This window comes from Haliotis rubra, unplaced genomic scaffold, assembly GCF_003918875.1.
Source record: "Haliotis rubra isolate DU_JTF1 unplaced genomic scaffold, ASM391887v1 Scf85, whole genome shotgun sequence".
In the NCBI taxonomy this organism is placed as follows: domain Eukaryota; kingdom Metazoa; phylum Mollusca; class Gastropoda; order Lepetellida; family Haliotidae; genus Haliotis; species Haliotis rubra.
This window is the reverse complement of record NW_025767579.1, coordinates 248428-273084: the sequence shown is the minus strand read 5'-3', so window position 1 is coordinate 273084 and position 24657 is coordinate 248428. Positions and strand designations below refer to the sequence as shown.

The 24657-nt window shown below is 35.7% G+C and overlaps 1 protein-coding gene across 1 annotated transcript in view; it reads right to left on the bottom strand.

Moving 5' to 3' along the window:
* The window catches only part of LOC124262666 (G patch domain-containing protein 8-like), a 52703-nt gene that overhangs the window by 10744 nt on the left and 17302 nt on the right, over positions 1-24657 (bottom strand). The window contains 4 exon segments of the mRNA XM_046697174.1: positions 3562-3750; positions 4731-4822; positions 16120-16374; positions 20352-20512. Of these exon segments, the coding sequence (XP_046553130.1) occupies positions 3562-3750; positions 4731-4822; positions 16120-16363 (525 nt within the window). The 5' untranslated portion in view covers positions 16364-16374; positions 20352-20512.

Sequence of the window (24657 nt, the reverse complement as noted above, 5' to 3'; positions counted from 1 at the left end):
CACCATTGTCATTGGTAACACTTTCTTTGCTTTATCTTGCCTCTTGGAACATTTTCTGCAGATTCATGAAGAAGTACTGAATGGTCTTTAGAAAAGCTAGAGTAACAGACACTAGGTACTAGTTTCCATGAAGTGAGAATAGCAACAGCCCATAACTGTGCTAATATGTATTCAAATAATTTGCAAGAAACATTAACGAGTATTTAGAATGTTTTAGTGCCTCAATCAGCAATATTCCAGCTTTATGATGGCAGCCTATAAACAATGATCAAGATTAGACAACCAGTGATTGATGAGCAACATCCAGGTAGGATGGCATACACGTCACTGACCAACCAATCCACTGACTTGCCTCTCTAAGAGAAAGCATGATTGAATTCTGAGATCAAGAAAATGAACATCAGTTGCGTCTTTTCTGGTTCTACAATAAGAATAAATAAAATTTATATTGATAATCTATCTTTATCCCTAAACAGCGAGAGGCATCACTTCAACCAGTGTTCAAAGCTTATTCACAAACAAGGAACACATCCTGTGAGATGCTACAGAAATGAAATTGGTTTGATGCTGGAGACATTCCAGCTATAGCACAGCGCAGGTGATCAGAAGAGTTTCATACATTGTATAGGTGAAGAGCTAGGGTATATTGAGTAATGAGCTAAATATCCTCCATCTACTATACAACCCGACATCCTTGATTCCTTTGAAATAATTTCCTCTTACAGACAAATTGAAAAGTGAGGTAGGTATTTTACGATTTCTACTTTTGCACATTTGAATGATATTTATTTAAAAAAATACACAGTTCATGTGAATAAAAATACCTTATGAAGAGCCGTGCAAATGATACCAGACACGATGCAACAAACATCAAGATGATGCTGATGTTTCTAGTCCTCCATCCTTGTTTTCGACCAACACATGCCTACTTCTCCAAGTTCAACAAGCTACATCATTTGGGTAATACAAGCAGAAACATTCTACAACTTCTAATTCTCTTCTTGACCTAAATCCCAACAGATCGTAAATGTGTCTTTATGATAATCATCATTAGAAAGGAGTGCATTAACCTGAAGAGAATGATTGCGTTTCCAGCATGTGAACTAGATATCTAAGTTACAGCTGGGTACATGATTTTCTCAGCAAAGCAAAGCAATGTGACTTATCGTAATACTCAATCTGACCAATCATGTGATGCTTTGTAACCTGTTAAATCTATTCCAGTTGGCTGATCAAATTGATGAACAATAGTCACTGTCATAGACCTTGTTTTGCCAATGATCATTTGACCTTGACCTTGAAGAAATTAATAAAAAGATCATCTAACTGAACTGAGTTCATATCGAGCAGTATCTTTCATACTGAGACTGAATGCCATGTCTTGTCCAGTGCCTATCTGTTTCCAAGTGAAAATGCATCAAATTCAGTTGCACTTACCATCAAGAACCATGCATGTTAAGACAGGAGACAGTAGGCATATCACTTTATAGCTCAGTTGATCTCTGATCAGTAAGCTAAAGTGAGATCAATATGATCAATTATGTCCCAATTTCTTCAATAAACAAAAACCCAAAACTGATGTTTTCATGCATCAAACTATTCTGGTCATACAAGAAAATGACCATGTACCGTTAGTCTTGTACAGTGAAATTTCAAACTTTCTACAGATATTGATTCCACTAGAAAATTAGCAGTCAAAATCACAATGCTCTTTGGACTTTCTTCAAATCCCTATAAATAATGACAATAATATGACATGCAACCACATCCCTACAAATATTATCATATAGATCTTGTCTAAACAGCTTGCGCCGGATGCACACATTCACTCTGCCACAGATACGTCACAAGTGAGTGACCCATGCGACCAACCCTTCATAGTAGAAAATAGCCAATATTTGTAACACAAGTGCTATGGGTAAACCTGTGACGGGGCAAATCAGTGTGTAGTCTACACTACGCTAGTATAGAACGGGAGAGAGCTAACTACAAGTTAGAGTGCACATTAGAATGGGCATAATCCAACAATACAACATAGCAAACCCAGGCATACCAATATAAGCCAAACATATACACACTTTAGGGAATGCACAATATCTTCCAGTTAGTTTTTGTTCTGTTTCTTCTTCTAAAGTTTCCGTGTGAAACATTTAACTGAACAATCCATTTCAGAATGTGAAGGGTTAATACCATTGTTCTATTAAATCACAAAAATCTCACATTTCCATGTATTACTAATACTGAATATCACAGAAGATTGCATTATAATACAGGTCCAAATGTAGAAAAGAGTGAAAGTTTTTATAAGCATACACAATAGTTAGGAAAGCAGTATTTGTTTTTAATATGTGAAGAAAGACCACAATGATATACATAATGGACAAAATACTGTTCTGTGCATGTTGCACATCCCCCAAAGTATGCATATTGAAAGTGAACTGCAGTCCTAATGCCAGCGAAAATACTGAAAGATTGCTTTCTTCTTGGATAAAAAGTACTGATATTTAGCTTACAAACTGATTATGATCATGTATTAACGTTGCAAGTGCAGATGAGGAGTCATACTGGAATATATCTGGTTACCATGGTTACTAGGCGCTGAATGTAATATCAAATGTGATGGGTAAAATGGAATACCCTATTACTGTCTGAACACACACAAAGACAGACTACATAAACTGATAGAAATCAAGGTTTGAATCGTAACATTACATTTGACAGGCTGACTTACGCTGAAAGAAAGGAAAGGAAAATAAAATGTTGCATGACCAGGAGTCAGCAGAAGTGTGTCATACGATATTGTGATGGTCATTCATATACCTTTGAATGACTGCTGACAATTACATTAATTTGGGGAGAGATTAAATCATTTCATATTTGGTAATAATTTCAAACAGGACATTCACTTAAAGTACAAATTAGCTGTTGACATTTACTAAAAATAGGTGTTGTAACGCTTTCATTTCCTTTTACTGAGAAATGGAGTGGTAAAATGTGACTTTTAAGGACACTTTGGAGAACAACAAATTTGTTATATTCTTATGAATTTTGTATAAATTATTCTGATTCCTTTCATGTTCATTATCAAGGGAGTATTTCACATCCTTGTTAGCAGTCATTTCTTAAGTAATCTCAGTCTGAAAAGAACTGTTTATGCTTGTCAGTCATCTGCATAATCGTCTGTTAAACAGTAACAAATCAAACATTTCAAAAATACTTACCTAGAAGTAAGGGTCACTTTATTACTGAAAACTGTATTCCTTTCCAAGTTTTACAAACTCAAGCCAAAACGTTTTAGACACATATGCCGCAGGTTTATATATATACAGAGAAAAAATCTAATAATGTCCATCTTCTTTCAATTTTTCAGTTTTTCCAAAACCCAAATTTGCACAGAAAAATACCACCAAGACTTTTTTCCTTTAAAAACTATGATTTTCACATTGAGAATTTGCACTTTTATCCAGATTATGGATGATTGGAACCTACACCTAAGTAACTGTGAACTCTGTGTTTATTGTGGGCATATACATACTCCATAAGATCAATCTACTAACTCACCTTAGCAGATCTAGTTACTGGTCCAGTTCGTAGTTTGGGGGGCTTGGCAGCCACCTTCTTGACCTTGCCGAGAGCTGCAGTCTTTCCTGGTGTGCTTCCCTTCCCATCCTTTTGGGCTGCATCTACAGCTGCTCCTGCATCACCAGCACCTGCCTTATCATCACCAGCATCTTCCTTAATTCCAGGAGCCTGTCAATAACATGTCAACTATTAAGAATGGTGCCAGTCTCCAGTGTAAGACCATCAAATTTGACTATGTACATATACGTATCCTGTAGGGGGAATATCTCATAGACTGCAAAAGATTGTCTGTATGGGTTCAAAACATTTCTTCAGAATACTATCCATCTATATTACATGGTTCAAGAAAAACATTAGTCACCAACTTTATGGCTATTTGACAGGCACTATTTCACACCACACTTCTCTAAAAATAAATCATGCATTTCTCTCAATAATACTATCAGCCCTAAGGGAAGCTACCATATAATCTATTCCAATTAATACAATGTTAAATTCAATCGACTCTCGCGCCCTCTATCAGCCGAACATATTATAGAGTTATGTCCCTTGGAGCACTCTTTACGAATATCCTATAACTCAACCTGTGGTTGAAACCAGTTCGGCAAACACTGACAACACACTGTGCAATAGTTTTTGATGTATGGAGCAATTGTTTACATTCCATACATGGCAAGTATTCTCTATTTGGAAGCTGTTCGCCTTGAAGTTTCAATTATCTCTTTCAGGCAAGTCGGGATAATAAGTCTTTTATTGCATCAATAGGAAGCTAAAGTGAGTGCATATGCCTCAAAGTATATAATATAGGCCAAAATATTGTCGAAAATGTGTGAAAATGTGCCTTCAAGGTTGTCAATCAATTTTTGGAGGGTTCAGTATTCAACCCTGGAATGGTGAAATAGGTTATTGATTATTGTACAATCATCATTATCAGGATACATGTGGGATTCAATATAAGATTTGTGTTATACTTTAACCTAACTTTGGACCAAAACACATGTGCTTTATGCAAGCATGTTTTATTCAGTGAGCCTAGAACCCCATTTGGCATTATTCTATTCAAGTCTAGTTGGGGACACTTAAGCTTGGGCTGCACATACAGTACTCATCTGAAGAATAAAAATGGCTTTAATGCATGAGACCCTTACCTTGTTCTCTTGTTCTGTTTTCTCAGTGGCAGGCGGCAGAGCTCCATCTTCAGACTTTTTAACAGCTCCCTTTGGCAGCTCAGGTTTAGAATCTGAAACATTGTAAAAGAAGTAAGTTTGTCGTCCATCTCTACCTGGTAGGGGCAAGTTTGCCCCTGAGATGTACCATACCTATCTGACAGCCACCAAACACGTACAGGCAGGCTGACACACATCTGCAGAGGCCAAGTGAAGGAGCACATGCTTGTCCTGTTCACACCCACCCCACCCCCTCATCGCCCATCCCTCACGGTGCTGTCCCCATTTAGTAGGTCACAAGACTATCTACAGCAGTCAAACACTCACAAACCGCCAGTAGCAATGTTCTGTAAAAACAACCCAATCTACTCACACAGATGAGGAAGCAAAGAAGCCAACACATGCAGTTAGAGTAGGTACAGTAGGACATCAGGTGGGAGAGGGGGTTGTATGTTCCAGGCAATTTCAAAAAGACTGTTTAGTCGAAAGACTGACAAGAGGTAAAACATCTGAAGCCGAATGTTATTTCATAATAAAGGAAATTGATTTTTTTCAGACTGAATGTTCCATCTCAAACATTCATTTCCTTTTCTTTTGATAAAAATGCCCAGGATTATGAAATTGTAAAGACCATTCTAATGTGTGATTAAGTCCAAACAAAGTACATTAAATTTTTCCACAGGTTTTTACATTTTTCAACCTAGAACATACAGGAAGAGAGAGAAATTGTAACCGCACCACAGATTAATCAAATAACATATTTCAGATCTATTTCCTCAACAAATACTACATTTGTTGCCATGGAAGTGGTTGGTGAGAACACTAAAATGTGTGACAGAACAGGATCTGACATGAACACTGCTATGTCAAATCCCTGTGTATCTGGGGCAAGCTGATGATGTTAACATTATTGACAGATGCAGGTAGAAAGAAATCAAGACATTCATCAGAAGAACAAATGCTCTGATGCAGCTTGAAGGGCAAGGTCATGCAAAGTGAACAAAGGTCACTCGCTACTGTCAGTATCACCTTTATACAAATAAGGGATGCATAGGCAGACAGACGAACAATGGACGCTGTCACAGATCACTCTGAATGGTTGCTGACTAGCCTCTGCATACAAGCGACTAGTTCTTGTCATTTCCTTCTTAAAAAACTCTCATGTATCACTAACAAATTTAGGAGGATTGTGTCACATTTAAAACAATTATTAATACTTAATTTCTGAACAAAAAGTTTAAGGAGCCAATAGAAGGAACCCTCTCTAGAAGATCCACAATATTTGGCTATTCATCAACATGAAAAACGTTCCTAGTGACAGTGCATGGGAGCTGGGAGCAGTGCTGTGATCATGTAAAACATGCCAGAGAGCTAGTCGGCAGTGGCTTCAGAGAACCTGCTCTACAAGAGGTCAGTGATATGTATATAAACTCGGAGGTAGGTATTTCCAAGCTAACTCACATAGGTCTCGTCTGATCTGAAAGGTGGTGAAACTCTGTAAGTAAACCATCATCACTTGAAGGAAAGCAGAACATGCACTGGACAGGGTAAAACCCTTTCAGCTGTCCTCATAGACACCCACAGCTATTCAGACATACCCAACAGAATTCAAACGTAACATCTGGGTTGAAAGGACACATGTTTAAAGATCATATTCTTTCACGAACAATGAAAGGAGCCACATTATTTCTGTTAACAAGTAGCATGTTATTGTGATCATACAGGTTTTCAATAATTAATATGTTTCCAATGCAGGTGCTGGAATCCATCCATTACATAGTAATGATCTCTGTCAACTGTTCATGTATGATACAACTATAATAGATATCATGCATGGTCTTCGAATAAAAATCCTACTGAAGGATAATGGCATGGATCTATTTAATAATTTCTTTTGATTCATCTTTGACAAATACATGATATAACTAAACATGATTACTGCCACTGATTTCGAGTGAAAACAAAGTTCATTTTGAAGTTAACTTCCTGGTAAGTGTAACTAAATGTGTATGATAATACCAATTGTTTGGCACAGTACACAAGCCAACAACATACATACAACAGATGAGGAGCTAACACGTCTTACTCATACAATAGTCTATCACTTAAAGACATCATAAATGCAAAAGCTGAAAGCATTACATTCCAAAATCATGTAGACAACTAGGGTTTATCAAGAAAGTTGAAACACTGAAGATATATGTAACTTGTTCATGATATACTGATGATTTTTTAGACATAAACCCAGTGTTTATGGAAATAATTGATTTAACGACTCATTACTTGCAAGTGTGAACTATATCTCTCAATATGAAATATCTGTGATACTTTAATAGAAAAGAATCCCATTCACCACAAAATCAGTATATGACAAAACCATAGCGGAACAAGAGATATTGAGTGAACGTGTGAATGTCATACTGAGGGGTACAAGAGTGCAGTGACAACCTATAGTTGAGTATTTGGCAACTACACCATCAGGACTTCATTACAGCAAAAAGCAGGTTACCTTCACAAGACAGAGGTTGATTACAAAGACTTTCCATTTCTACTGGAGATGAAAGTATTCCATAACTCCAATCCACAAAACAGATCAAGTTCTTACAGATGTTATGGTATTAATCAAACAGTTATGACAAACTTCAACTCTTGTTCTAGTAACAATGTCATCATAGTTGAATAAGGTTTCACTACTCAAATCATCTTCAGGTGTCAATGAGCATAAATTCTTTCAATATTTTAAAACTCATTAATCAACAGGATTAATACTTGTAGCTTCCTGATTAGTATGTGACAAAATTACGAGAACTTTTACACCTGTTCCATAAACATGACCAACTATGACAACATTTACTGAATGAAACCATGCAAGTAACAGCAGAGTTTGCTATCATACAAGAAAGCTGTGTCAGTGTTAATACACTTGCTATGTACAGGGTTAGCCAGTAGAAGGAGATCAATTTAACCAAGCATGATAAATGCCAACCATTGCAAACATCAATACGATGTTTAATCCCACTCATAAATTCACAGTGCAAAGGTGAATTAAATAAGCAGCACATTTGACAAAACATGTAACCAAACACTTTAATACATGCATAATTCGTATATTTCTAATTCCTAAGTGTTTGTTTTTTCATGATTTCATTACTTGATCTCAGTGAATTCAAAACTGACAGCAAAAACTATTTATCCCGCTCAGAATAAGATAATGTGTTATGATTTGATACATACTCATGTCAAATTCTGCCATAGTCTTAAACCTTTCATGCAATCTTATTCAAGATGACATATCCATCATTATCTAATCCTGAATTGCACACTGTTTTCATTACTTGGGTTTCAGGTTAAAAGCCACACTTCAAACACTTTGATTGACAACAATCCAATTCTCAATACCTGGAATTACCAACGAAGGTAAAGCCATCTGCAATCACCTTGCAGTGCATCAAATATGACTCCAAATCTTCAATAAATGTATCTACCATACCCTCTCTTATAAGAAATATTATAACGTAAACTCAGGTTCAGGAAAAGCAATACATGTCGTTTCCCAAGTTTATTCAGAATCTTTTGAGGTAATTGTGAGAATAATGAATCTATTGTCAGTGCCATCATCACATCGAAAATGTCCCTCAAAATAAAGCAATGACAGTAAACTGATGCTTTTATTCAGCAATTAAAATAACAGCAAGAAATAATAACAAAACTTGAGTTATCATAGACCAATATAATTATGTAATTTTCAATACTTTTTCCTCATGAGAGAATTATCTGAACCACCATCAAACAGACTATACCAATAATATTCAATACTTAGGCACATCTGTGGTAGATATAAGATGAAAAGTGTTAGTAAGTATTAAATCAAAACAAAGGGGGGAAAATTCATGTTTAAAACAATGTTGGAACTTTTGTTTAATGGGGAAAAAAAACCACCCAAATGGTTTAAACAAAATTTGCAGAGCTCTCACATCAACAACAATATATTGCGACTGAAGAGTGCCAATAAAAGAAAAAAACACAAGGAAGAATTATATTTATGAATAGCTAATACAATTAGTAACACCATGATTTGTTTTCATAATACTGTCACTTTTATCTTAGGCAGATTACATCTACATAGCAAGAATAGCAGCTTGAAACCGTCTAGATACCCAACAACACTACGTCATGCAAACAAGCACCTAGGCTAGTGTGCCACATGGAAGTAAATATATATGTATACATATGACCTCATGGTTGATGTAGGTGGGTATGTTAGACAAAGGATGAGGAAACTGCACTAGTGTGAATAGGTCAACAAAACAAGCTTTCACTCAAACCCATAGGGTGGAGAATCACCACTGAGAGATGTATTTTCAAAAGGTATAAATGTGCATAAAACAAATCAACTGCAAAAAAGATGAGATTTTAGGTCATGAAGTCACGTCTGTTTTACAAACATTCTTACCCCAAATACAGTTATAGGATTATTCAAAGAGGAAGTTGTTGAGGTTACCAAAATGTTTCAAGTTTTGTCTTGAAACTGTATGCAAGTTCAATTTTCCTACCACTAATAATACCAGTATTTCGTAAAACAGACATCAGAATGACAATGGTATGATACACAATGACAATGATGCGACCATCGTACAATGATTATGATGACATGCAAACAAACAAAGTAGAGTCTGTATGAATCAAATAAGCAAAATAGGAACACGCAAAACAAAACATAAACATCTCCAAATCACCTCACCAGAGCTGAAAGGAGATGATGTCTTTGAAAGGGTTAATGGTATTCGGATAAAAAAGAAAATACATGTACATACATTTTCTGGCAACTGACAAAATGCTGAGAACAGTTTCCTTAATCAATACAAAAATAGGGACAACACTCCTACATGTATTGATCACACTGCAATCCAATTCACTTTGGTCTCTATGAACTTAGCATCATACTGCAGCAACAACTAGTGTTAATATTATCAAATAATCAAAAGAAATGTTGGGTAAACTTCAAATTCATAAGAGAAAAACATGGTGTGTAGGAACACGTGATTTACAGTATCACTATTTGTGCTGATGCAAAGGGGAAATAAAACTGAAACCAAACAAACTTCATGCATCATAGTGTGTTTGGAGTCCAATGTAGCTTGAAGACATTGGCATTTCCACAACATATATAGAGCCAATTATAATTCCAAGTGATGCCACAGAATAGCATCTACTTATCAGCAATCAAAAGTTCTTTTATTATCTTTGATCATGTAAATACCAACAATATAATATTAACTAATGGACAATATGAGACAAACCCTATCTATTTACATGCAAGAATAAGCTTTGCACGTCAAATGTGCGAAGTGTTTGTTGACTTGCATTATCAGTCTATGACTGCATATTAAAAGAGCTATATAACTCTTATATAACATATAAAATGAGTAAAGATTATGATACACTGACATCTACTGTTTATTAAAGTGCTTCTAAAAACTCTTTAGTAAAACTTTTAGTGCTTCTAACGTTTTTTATGTGAAAGTAAAGATAATATATATTTTATCATGAAAAAAGTAACACTACACTGGATTTTTATCAAATGTAAATGTAAATTTCAGTTTTCTTAATATGACATGAAAATGGAGACAATACTTTATACATCCCTTCAGCAAACACGATGAAGTGAAAATATCAATCTTGTATTTTTAGTAGACTATAATAAACTATCATGCAAGAAACTTGTTAGTATCACAGCCTCTCATACAAATCTAGGAATGAATTAATGCCGACAACATAAACAGTGAAACAAAGTGACCAGGTTACATCGTGTAGATAAATGCACTGTGTGTGGGGGAAGGGATGGATCAATAATACAGAAAGCAGGACTCCATGACAGGATAAGAAAATAACAAAATAAGTGAATATATAATATTTCAGAATAATCACCACAATCAGATTGATTGATGGGACATCATATCTTGTTGCAAACTGTATACACAGCCATGAAGTTACACACAATGGATATATGCATTCATATTGACTATTCCACTACATTCTGGACATTGCACAGAACTCCTTTGAGGATGTTCCACTCTCAGTCCAGCATAGCACTCTAACAGGACACCATAACAGTTGAATTAAGTACCTCATTACAAGTGATCTTGTCATTTTGCAAAAATACTTAGTTTACATTGATGTGTGTGACTGCACAAATTGGTTTAAGGCAGCTTCAGCCATATCATGTTAAGGGACAACAAGGCTTCACACGCTGAACCTAAGAGGAGAATTGAACCCAGGGTGTCAGTGTGATGAACAAACCCAGTAACAGGCCTACCCCACAGTCCCAGACCATATACAGTGGCTGTTGGTAACATGTTTGGTAATACTAGCTTCACTATCTCCAACTTCACCGTTTGGGATATCTATCAGACTAAAAACATAGGGTAACAGTTGTTAGTCAACTTTGCCTGAAAGAGTGATAAGTTTGTTAAAGCCAATATGTGCTAATACAATTTAATTCAATATTTTTGCATTTCATGGCATGCCTTGGGGAATATATCAGTTTTTCAACTTTATTTGTGACCATTTCATTGGAAGAGAGAAGCCAAAATATATTTTTCTGAACAAGAGCTGAAAATTTACATTTGTATAATCCCCCACCAATCACGATTTATTTACACTGAATGAGTGACAAGATCCTCATGTAATCATGTACAATTTGCCATTTTGTTGCTTTGCCAAAGGTCTTTAGAGCTTAACAGATCCATACACATGTATGAAGTAGAATTTACTTGATTAAGTTCATGGGAATACTTCTAACATACTAAACATACAGATATGGCTTAAAATCTTGGTCTAAATCAACTTTGCAATTATTTGAAAAATGATTCAAAATACTTGTCAATATGTGTTTGTGTACAATGCTGGACTGAGCATGGCAATACACATAAAGCTGTGCCGTGTCTGCACTTGGTGGCGCAGGTTAGTGGCGAGATAGCTAGCGAGCGAGCAGCATACGTAGGTACGTATGAGATATGGACATACGGACTGATAGAGAGAGGGTTAACAATCTGTCTCCAACATAAACAAAGATAAACAAGGCCAAAACCTGGTGTTAGGGACTGCAGATCAGCTGACAGATGTACAAACGTTCAACCTGGTTCAGAAGAGGATATAAGCAAAGATGTGTCATCGGAAGGTTTCCAGTAAACAAACCAACATGTTGCTTCATATCCCACTATCCACATGGTTAGAGTGAACCAAGTCCTGGATAGTTTTCTACTATTATCATATGTGAAAGCTTGAGATCGGTAAAATCTTCGAATTCATTTCAAGAATTAGCATAAAATTCAGGTGTCAAGATGATGGGCAGAAATACATATATACTGATTCTTTTATATGTTTGAAGCCGACGTTTAGTCTTGAATGATTTTAAAATAAACAAAAATTCCTCTAGTATTAAAATTACAAAACAAGAATTAAGTGAAGGTATTTTCAAAGTAGAACTAATATCCTAGGTTGCATGTTTAAAGCTTCACTGATATAGTTTCATGTACTTAATTTACAACTGATGTAGAGCATGTTTTGAAATTATATCCTGTTTATTAGTATATGACGAAAAAGTCTTAGGCAATTTCTCAGTTCCATAACTTGTACTCAGTTATCATGGTTTATATGTACAGTGTGACTCTTAGGGGTTTCTGGAAGGTCCATCCATTCGGTAGACATAAACCTTTCCATTTAGACATTCTCAATTATTGCAAAGTTTGGACTATACAGAAGAAAGAGGAAAGTGAATGAATTCAAAGTGGTTCTTCAACAATTGACAATTACAGCCAAACCCAATCTAACAACTGATTTTGTGATCTAAATTGTTAACACACATGCAACTATCAGCACAACATGACAAACCACATATATGAAAGCTTAATTATTAAATATCTAAACATTTATTTGTGGGATGCATTTTAGATGAACTAGAACAAAGCCTTATAAGAGGTTTAGAGTAGCAATAATCAGAGAGACTGAGTCTGCCTTAAGTCATTACTCAATCCAGTTGGTTATTATTTCCTTACATATACATGTATATAATAGAAATACTTTTAAATGGTAAACCTTTAATATTAACCTTTTAAGATATCCTTTAAGCAACTGAGTTAGTGCATACTCGAGTTGATGGCCAGTCTATTTGGAATGTGTATAACTCAAGCTTGTACACACCAAGGTATAAACTAATCCCCAAATGTAACTTAAACTCAACCCATACAGTGCTTACCTCAAAGAAATGCTATTATTGACAATTTCTGAAAGAATGGACAGCATGTAGGTTTTAAACAATGTGATAAAACACATCTTCAACCAGTCTTATCACAATACAGACACCGGACTATGAAAACACATGTTAAACTTTAAAAAAATACGATTGGGTTTCAGACTCCCATTTGTATTAGTTTTTAAATCCAGTCTGATACTGAAAATACTTAAGGGTACTGATAGAAGCCACACTAAAGACAGAATGATATCACACATTCCCATAAAAGATAATTCAATTGATTTTCTTTACAGAAACATGGTGCACCACCTCATTGAGTCGTCATATTTGTCTGAATACTTCAAAATTAAGTTCTGTTGAAGTTTCACATCAACCTCGTAAAGAGATATTGATTCTCATGAAGCTTTACACACTTCATCAGAATTCTCAGCACCAGCTCTGCTACGCTTTATGAGCGTACAGCTTAAAGCTTAATTAACTTTGTAACATTCAGACATTCAAACACAAAGAAGTATGTTGCTCCATAGTTGATATGAATATGATTAACAATGGATTCTACACAACTAAACATACAATTTATTTCACATTTTCTAAGAAAAAACATGTCAGAAATTGCACATCTGCAAGAATGAAACTGGCAAAATATTGTGCTATTTGCTTGATTATCAAGCCTAACATGAAACACAAACATGTTAAACTGCAGAAATTGTTACTGATGGCATCAACCGAATAAAAACTAAAAAACATTTCACATGCCCTCCCCAACCATTAGGGTTTGAAATTTAATCACTTGTGAAATCGAAAACCTGAAAATAGTTCAAAATGAATTATACATCACATCATTAACTCTTTCTGCATTTGTAATGAAGTTGGAACAGCATGTGACCCAGTTTGTCAACAATGTTGAAAATCTTTCTAATCTTTATCAAGTAAACACAGCATGCATCATGTAATATATTGACCCCAAACCCATGCAAGCATCATTGTACGCTACCAATATGCTTAAAATGGGTTAAAATTGTCGCCAATTGTGACCACCATACACAACAAATACGGCCTTAAACAAATGACCAACTAACAAACGTTCTTGCAGACTTGTTATACCTTTACCATAGTATAACTTTATTACATAGCATTAAGTCTGACTTAAAGGGTTTTCTTTACTCGTTACACCATGTCGTAGGAATAATGATACAGTTTCACTCAATATGGAATATTTCATCATTTTCATAAATTCATGTTATTTTCAGCACTGAGCTAAAGGGCAGATTTCTATATTGCATCAAAGTGCAAGAACTAGAAATTGGTATTAGTAGTAATTAGACTGTCTGTTTGATATATCAGGGGAGGACAAGGCCAGTGGCCCATATAGGAAGCATTTACTGTGGTAGAGACATGGAGAGTCCATCCAGTCCTTAGTAATAAATGCACAGCTATAGAATATAAATGGCACACACAGTTTGCACCATACAAATAACTATACTTTACCTTATGTTGGTGCATCCAGTTCAATACCTTTAACATACAAAGGGATAAGTTATGACCGATATTCACGCACCGCTATTACTCGGGTCTGATACAAAGTGTAACATCCACGGCTGTCTATAGGAATATATACAGCAAAGGAGCTGAACATTTATGAGGAGCATTCTTACCCATTGATTCCATTGCTATTAAATGTGAACCTAGGAGAAAAAAAACATAAAATATCCTTCACATTTTTCAAATATGTAAACTTAAAATATTTATATTCTAAAAATTTGGATATTTTTCAATATTTATTCATCAAATAGATTAAAGTAATTACACTGAGAGATAAAATGTAAATTCCGAAAATGTTACAAAAAAGCAAAAGCCAATCATCAAATAGCATTGCATTTGAACAATGCACAATGTGTTATGTCTGATGCCCGATCTAGTGATTTATTGATTCTAACAACGTTTTAATGTTACAACATAAAAATCATTTGAGTCAGTTCTACCATTATCGCTAATGGAGGAAACGACTAAATTTAAATAACTACACCAATATCCAAAGTTCATTTCCTTAAACAAATATTGGGCGGAACTGATCGATGAAACCGTGTTAACTAGATTTTTTTGCATGATGTATTTACAAGTTACTGGGTTACAGCTAACCATATTCCTTGATATACCAATACCTGACTGGAAATATCCTCAAATAGTAATAGTGTGTGAAACGATACCAAACAGATCTTCATTCATGGTATTTTCGAGTCCTTAGTGGATAGTACCCTTGTTGGATAAATAGTCCATCGATACCAAAAATACTTCTATAAAGAAATAAACAAGACTGGTTATTGAGGTTGACTTTCCCTGTAAGACTAGGTGAAATGCATCATAAAGAAGGTGCGACATAGCAGCATTACCAGTGCAGATAAGACTATAGGGATTAATGGCCACACTCGGGTCAGCACCGAAACTGTTTAACAAGTATCAAGACTATGTCCGAAATATGACATCCCTATTGCCACTGATTTGATACCATAAGACACTTTGGAGACACTTTCAAATTCAGACGGGTGAGCATTGAAAAGCTATTTTCAAATTCCTTACAGACCCAAATGTAAAGATGCCTTTGATATTGAGTACTCCTTGAAGGGATGCAAGTCCATATTTCCAAATTGAGTCTTGTTACTTTATTATTCCAGCATTGATCACTGACACCAGTATGTCACAAGCCAACAAACTGGGTCAAGGTCATAAAGTAAGATCAGAAGGTCACTATGATAGGAATCTGGACAACCAATATGACTGGCTTCAAAGCAAACAGTTGAAAATTCTATTATACAAACATCCAGATTCCACTCACTGTGACACTTATGAACCACCATATGTGCAACATATCAAAAACACACTAAATTGCCAGTTCCATAATTAGCAGATTTATTTTAACATAACTGATGAAATCAACCTTGTTTCATCTCAAAAGAAGTAATGCCTCTCGCTCTGAACACCAATAGGTGTCCATTTGGTGCAAAAGCATATACTTGGCCTACATACCATAATACAAGTATGTAATAAACATCTCACAAAAAGGGATGATAATATTCCTCCCTTCAGACAAAGTAAGTAAGTTTTGAATTTTCACTTTACCTTCATGCTTAGATGCGGGTGGCTTTCCACCAAGTTTAGTGATTGCAGGTTTAAGTGGGGGTCTCATCATTGGCCTTGGACCCATCCCTGGAGGACATGGACCAAATGGACGGGGCCCCATAGGTCTTGGTCCCATGGGTCTTGGGCCTGGTCCGCGAGGTCCCATCATTCGTGGCATTCCATGTGGAGGTAGGCGGGGTCCCATGTGACGTGGTCGAGGCCCTGGTGGCATACCTCGTCTCATTGCTGATTGCTCTGTAAAGACATATATTTATTCTCAGAACATATTAAGATTGTAAAAAATAAAACATATCAGGGCTAAAATAATTTAACATAATGCATAATGCCACTCCCTATATAATAATCTTTCCTTAGACATTACAAATATGCCAGCCTAAAGCAGAAATTCTTGACTCAATTGTAGTGAAAGTAACACTGAGTTGTTTCCTGCACAGATGCAGCTGCTGTTCAATGTAGGGAATGAATATGTCAATAACCTGTCTGAAAATCATGAACAGTGTATTAATGACTAAACATGAGCAAATTCAATAACAGAGCATGTGTGAATACATGTCTGCACAACTAGCCCAAATCAAACATTGAAGCAAATATTTACATTTGACTTAGTTAAACATCTAATGTAATGTTTCAGTGTTTGAAATTGCCAGTGAAAGTCAAGGTATCCTTCATTTAATCCTACTATTATTAATTAAAAGATTATGGGTCCATAGATCGAAATACCCCACCAAAGACAACCAAAACTCTTGACTTTTACCACTGATGACTGAACGTGATTAAGACAGTTTGGCTGGTTTGTGAAGGCTGAATGTTACTTTCTGTTCATGACTATGGTAAAGGTTACAGGGTTATCAGTCAGTGGTGCCAAAACAGGAGTAAACACAGTAATGTATCGCTACATGAAACCTCACACGATGCTCTGCAATACACTCTAGATATTACACAATACTTACTAAACTACTCCGTTGTTACTGAAAGATTTCAAATATATTCAAACAGAAACTTCAGCCAGTCCCAGGTGAGCGACATAAGCAGTTAGTGCTGAATAGTTACTGTCAGTATCTTCTTGGCCTACCTTGTGTGAACCATTTGAAACTACAGTGGTTGTTTGTTAGAATGTGTCATCAGTGTTATTCAAATTTGACAATACTTGTGTCATTTCCATATCATTTAGCGTTTTCATCTACACTACACAAACATAAACCAAGTCATGTTCAGTGGTTGCTGCAACAGCTGGATTTAATAAGGGATTGTAAGTCAAATTTTCAAGAAAACCTCAAATCTTACCCAACATCTAGCACTGCTATGACACACTACTGAGCAGAGATGCTTCAACACTATTGATCTACCTGTGTGAATCCAACAACTCAGATCCACAACGACCAACAAGATTTTATGGACAATACCCTAATCTGCATAAAATCTACATAAACAAAACAAATGTCACCCCAGTCTGCAAAATCGCTGAACATATTCGAAGGTCGATTGGTTGCTGCAATAAAATCCTTTCCTACATACAATGCATCCATATGACATTTCCCAATACAGTTGTAACAACCATAGTACTCAAGTTCAATATGCACCGCCATGAAGATCCCAGTGCACAGCTACCATTATGCATACGTGGAGTCGTATTTACATAACCATAAACACTTCGACTACGTTTCCACAAAATTCATGATCACTCCCTTCAGCAGAATCTAATATCAAGGTTCTGATTCCATTCAGTAAACTACATCCAACTTACTTTACGTATGCATGCAATTACACATGACTCTACCTGGTAAAACACACTATGGAATGCAGCAGCATGCATCAGTAAAAGTCCATTGATTCCAGCTTTTTGTGAATTCCAACAACATGGTATCGCTATTGATATTCACAACTCTAGCTAAGGATACTCTATTAAAAGCTTTGCCATGTCATTGATCATGTTCAAATATAACAAGACTGTAATCTGTGTAAAACCTTGAAAGAACATCACCGTCCTTTACAAAAAATGGCGCCGAAGCCATTAAGCATTGGTTCTAAGCGCCTTTCCTACTAAGAATGACACCTAGATTATGGATTTCTGTGGAGAAGCTATGGTAAAATGGTTGATACTTACAGCAACACAAGAGAAGCAATACTATTAAACTGAGCCCAGTGAGATGTAATCTGGTGGCAAGTGAAAGGCAGCCACTCTGAGCACCACCAGCACTGACTGACGCAAGTCTCAATGCTACTCCCCCGGATCAATATCTGGTATAGGCAATACTACTTGTTTGAGCCTTCCCAGCCTTATTGGCCATTTGTTTTATTGAATGAGGCTAACAATTGCAAATTAATATAATGAAACCCAGACCAAGCACAAATAACAGCCCCTCAAGAGAACAGTCTAAAGGAAAGGATAGACCTCAAATTCCTATTTTTCCTCTCATGCCATTTCTAAGAAGGCTTCCCATTTGCTGAGAACGAGAAGAAGGTTTGCAGAAATTCATATGACATATCCCTAGTGACCAACAAGTGCCAAAACTGAAGACACTTCATTACAAAGAAAATTCCTAGCCTAACCCTTGCATAAACATGGAAGATTTTCACTATACATTCTTCCCCCTACAAAATCAGCACTCTGCCCAGAGAGCTGCAGTGTTATAGTGAGGTATACACACCTTAAAATGATGTAAAACTAAAAATCAGAGGAATAAACTGAATTTCTAAATGTTTAATCATGTAATTAATTATCTTACTTCCAAGTCAGAATAGTGAGAAATGACTGGTTGATGTAATCTTTAAAATACTATGTATCCTGCCTGTTAGGGAAAGACATTTCTGCATTTCTGTGTGGGAGAATAAATACCTTATACCCCTTTACAAACAGAACAGGCTGCACATGGATTTCTCACAGAGAATTTCTACCAGTACGAAACAAAAAATGCATGTTCTATTTAAGTCAATAGTCATGAGACACAACACAAGTTAACCTCAGCTCTATCAAATAGCTGTTGTTTTCTATGTTTGAATTCTTTTACAATGGCAAATTGACACATGTTGGCAACATAAATTTGTTCTGAGGTATATTTTGTGCTGTATAAGTGGTTTTATGTGTCCTTGTTGGATTTTATACCATGAGCCAAAAACAAGTGCTGTAAATCACATGTACCCCTCATGTGATACTTTTACAATATTTATCATAAAAATCATTTTTCAAAAATTGTCTGCAGGAAAAGTTTTCATCTTCTGCACTGGTCAGCTGGTCTGTGTTATTTTTTTTGAAGTACAAGTAAGATCAAACAAATGGTGGTCACATTATCTAACATAATTGTATTGACAAAGTTTTGATCCAACACTACCAGTAGATATTTCAGTGTACTTCACCTGTGGACCACAGACAAATCTTGGTCAGTGTCAAACAATGTTCTTAGAATTAATCTGTTCTGGATGACATAACAGTTAACCAGTGATCATTATAATCTGGAAGCAGACTTTCAGTGAATTCTTCAGTTTCTATTTTTCATTTTCTTTGCTAAAAAATGTAACATCAAGTACACATATTTCAACTGCAGGTGAGAAATCATGTACCAGAGCCAAAAAGACACACACAAAAAAACAACATCAGATATACTTGAGCTACTGCGATACAATGATAGATTATGTTTGTCTCAAACGGCATATTCTTTGCATGGCAAGCAATAGATCTTTACACAGCTAATTGGCTTCAAGCTACTTACACTGACTCAACTTATCAAAATATTGATTAGCTGAGACAGACAATTTTCCCTTTACAATGATTTAGAAATCAGATAACAACATGATTAAGTAATGAACCAGAACCATAGATTGTCATTTTCAGCTTTGTATGTTCAGTAGTGTTCCAACAAATCTGATTATTCCTTCCAACAAAGAAAAGGAATAGGTTTAACACATTCATCCAAACTTGATAATGAAATATTAAAAGCGAAAACATGCTATCAAAACGAAGTTTAAAATTGTCCATAATAATTAAATGACCTTTCTTTAAATACTTCAAGATTAAATATCATTAGTACAGAACATCCATGTTTTGTGATAATCCAATTCCTATTGTCAATAGAGGCAGTGCCTGAAAATAAAACAGCTTTTTATCTGAACAAAAATGTCATATTAAACCAAAAAGCATCTTTACATGCATCATTATATAAAACCAAAGACTCAACATGGCATTAAATCATTGTGAGTGTGTTAAATCAACTTACAGAAAATGAGCCGAGTGCTATTCTCCAACCCATAGGCAACTGCTGACTTGACTAGAAAGTATTATCCTGACAACTGGCGGTCTCCCAATGCTGCCTTCCTGACAACTGTTTTAGTGAAGTTGTAGTCTTGACACTTTGGTTCGTCTGCTGTGGCTGTTGATCTACATCAAGAGAAAAATCAATGTAATTACTATATAACGGACTGCCTCTCCTTCGTCTTTGAATAATTCATAATATAGTCTTCATTAAGTACTCTCTGGTGTCCATAAACAGGCACTGGAACAAGAATGTTTATTACACCCCTTCATGCTGCATATGCTCCATTAAGTTGTTGACTCCACTGTTTAACACTACATGCTGGAAGGTTTGTTGAGGTGCTAATTAGGAAAAAGAGAACAGCACTACACTATATACCATCCAAAGAGACTTTGTAATTCTATACACTATTGTTTTAATGCTACAGTGAAATGACAGCTGATGAACATCAGATGGTTCCTGTTTAAAAATAGTTGACTTATGGTTGACATGTGTAAGAATGTTTACACATACAGCTATCAACAAAAAACATTTAAGTGGAACAGACTCAATTAGCACACAGCTGTTTAACACAAAAAATATACATCTTTCAAAGTTTTCTTTAATTAATTCAAAACAAAATAGCCATCACTTCATGCTTACAGTATTTAACCAATTACTAACCCTGATCTACACTTTCAAAATTCCTGCAGAATCTTGGTTCTAAATTTTGAGGGGCCAAATGTATTTAAATGGAGAGGCCAGAGCGGCACTTTTATTAACACCTTATGCTTTCTATAGATAGGGGACTTCCATTTTACTATCAAATAGATTGTCTGGACATTAGTTGTATGTCTAATCATTGATTGCATGTCTCATCAGAACAGAAATATCAGCTATATCTAACACTATGTTGCGATGAGAAAAAGAAAATCTGACATGCACTGTCTGAACACTGACTGTATGTCTAATGAGAACAGAAATATAAGATACATCTAACACGTGTGTATCAATGTAATCAGTGTCAATCATTCCAACATTCAGTCTTCTGTCCACCTGGAAAAATGGTAATTAGTATCTCCATCCAGAGGTACAGATAAGCTGCGTATCTGCGTAAATTACGTAATTGTTTATGTGAAAACTCAATTCTTATTAAGTATATTGCGTACAACTTAAGTACGCTTGAATTTTTGTAAGTACAATGTACTCAATAAATGTGATCTTACATGCATACACACAAAAATGTCAAATCTTATCTAGGTACCGGTGGATAGATAAAATAACTGAGATATACTGAGAGGTTCTATTTCAGCACATAAACTTGGCAACTTGCAGTCTTTCTTATCATTCCACATATATAAATAACAAACACTAACATTTAAACTTTAATATATTTTTACAATTAATGAAAAAATGGCAAAATACCCTATTGACTTCGAGTGAGGAGGGTACAATTTATTTGGTTATATGAGTAATACTCAATGTAAAATTAGGATACCCAATTAAGATGAACACAAGCCAGTACATAACTCAATGACCCAAAAAGTTATCTGCAGCTCTGTCCATCCATTATTAACCTGTACATTTTGGGATGCAATATTTTACTTCTGGCATAATTCATCATAAGAAAGTTGACTAAGATCAAGACACCAAAGCCCCACAAACTTCTCAAACGTTACACCGAATGGCCTGAGTTTGCATGACCAAATAAGATTACAGTAGTACAGACTTCAGGAAGGTATGATTGTAGTCTAGCTGCCAACAATGCCAGACTATGTTCATTCAGTAACGTTACAGACAGCATTTAAGCCCAATCACCTTCATACATGTACATTATGGCCTGTCAACTTTATAATGAATCTGTACATGCTAAACTTATACACTAAATATTGTGAAACTTGTTCAAGCTGAAGCTTTATACCATTACCAATGCTCATATTCAAATCAGAAAAATGAGATATCATGTACATCCCAGTATACCTAATTACTCTGGAAATATTAAGATAATATGAAACAAATTTAAGCAAATCATCTCATCTTGAAACATTTCTAAACAGTGTTCTAAAAGGGTCTCCCGCCCCGCTTCCTGCTCTGATGCAACTACCATTCACACATAATCAAGCTCAGTCTCAGACTGCCTCACATGCCATCTGGATTCAGTATCTCACAGCAGCATCTGAAGCAGAATTAAATCATACCTCTCAACCAGTCAAATGTGTACTGGAATCCCTTAAGTGGCAAAGTAACAAAAAACATGCCACCAGAATGAGCACCTGGTTTGAATCAGGGCTTGAGTAAAATGACCATGTCATAGTGAAGCTTGCAGAGAGACTGGTTTCAAATCAAGACATGATTATCAGCCACACTAAAATTTCAAATGATGTAATGTATACATCCATCCATGTGCATTGATACATTTCAAGCATACCTACTTAGCTATCCGGGTAAGTGAGAAGTAACTTGAGCAAAACCTAGTGTTATTTATACTGTATCGCTAAGACTACCCATCCTTTCATGACATTTCAATCTGGGAAGGGTTCTCACTAAACCTACAGCTGCAGCAAAGGAAGATAGAGTTGCTAGCATGTACTCATTAATGTGCAAGCCGGCTTCCATATTTCCTTCATTCGCCAGGACACTGACTGAAAACCAAATACACACTACTAAATAGAAATTAAAGAAAACTTCTTTTGAGTAGAAAAGTAATGGTATGGCACAAGTTTGCATCAAATAGAAGCTTGCATGAGTCCAAATGTCTCTTGTCTTCAACAAGTTCAGGAGCAAGTGATATACAATTCCTAGACACAATATTATATACTACTCACACTTCGATAAGGTTCACAAAAATTCACAACTTTCCTTAAACGCAGATTTATAATTTGAAATTGTATCCATTTAAAACTGATAAATAATGATATGGTAACCCCTCTTTAGGCAAACAGAAACTTTAATCTAACCTTATGCACTTGATACATGAGTAACCATAAAAATGGTTTTCATGGCACCAATCAACCATTTTGCAAATCATGGAATAAGTCATTGACAAATAAACAACACCTGTCAATAGCAGGTATGGGATCTACAAGATGCAATGACATACTGAAACCTAGGATCCATGCTAACAATTAGCTTTGATATTTAAACCAAATTTGACACCACATCATAGTTTTCTGTTGAATCCATGATTTGATCCTTAGCAAAGTGTGAATAGTATATGTACAGTAGAATGAGACATACTTTAGGCTTATGGTGGCATATCATAAGAAGATTTCTTTATGAAGGTATGCAAGTCCTAAATGATTTACTGTACCCCCAGACTATGTGGCCATAAAGTGAAAAACAGACTTTCCAATCATTGATATTGCTGCAAGCATGCAGATTTCATGAAGCAATTTACTCTTCATGGTTAAGCGAAATATATTTTTTTCAAAAATCGATTCTTTGGAAATAAAACAAATTAATTTTCCTTTTTTCAATATGGAAGGTATAGCTACCATGGCTGCATTCAGGTCCTTGTCCCTCTTATGACCAAATTTGATTGCTTTGGTTTGTGAAATTGGACAAAGGCAGTTACAAATTAATCTCAACTCTTTTCTTTATTCTTGAGATGCCAATATTTGTCATAAACACTGAAATGAAGCCCAGACCTAATCTAATCATTTGACAGTTTAGGTGTTTCATAACCATACACCCATTTTCATAAATCTGACTGCTGAAACAAATAAATCTTTGCATCAATTTGGAATTTTTAATATAAATTGTATATTTATATACTTATCCTATCTCACAACTTGCACCTCTCTCTCTTGCTTCGACTTTTAGTGGAACGACTGTAAACTTTTTTCCATAGGCCTCCTTGTCCATTCGCCCGTGCACTCCATGCTGCTCTCCTTAATTAGATTCCTAGTTCCTAATAAAGCTTGCAGCATGCTCCATTAATTGCCCACGTGACTACCTTGAATGATCATTCTCATCTTGAAGCCAACGTTAAAATCTGAGTAGTGGGGAGGCCGGGCGGGCATCCATCGCGTGAGATAGGATAAGTATATAAATATACAATTTATATTAAAATTTCCAAATTTTTAAACTTATCCTATCTCACGACTTGCACTTATCCCACGGTTGGACAGATTACCCTTCTGTCTGGACAGTGCAAACAGCTGGTCTTGCAGCTGTGTGGACATCCTTTGACTAAGCTTGGGCAAAGGAGTGAGGGTCAATTTGATGCAGCCTGGAACGTTAAACCTTGGAGATGCCGAGTTGTGTTTCTCTTTCACCCGCCGCGGTCGGT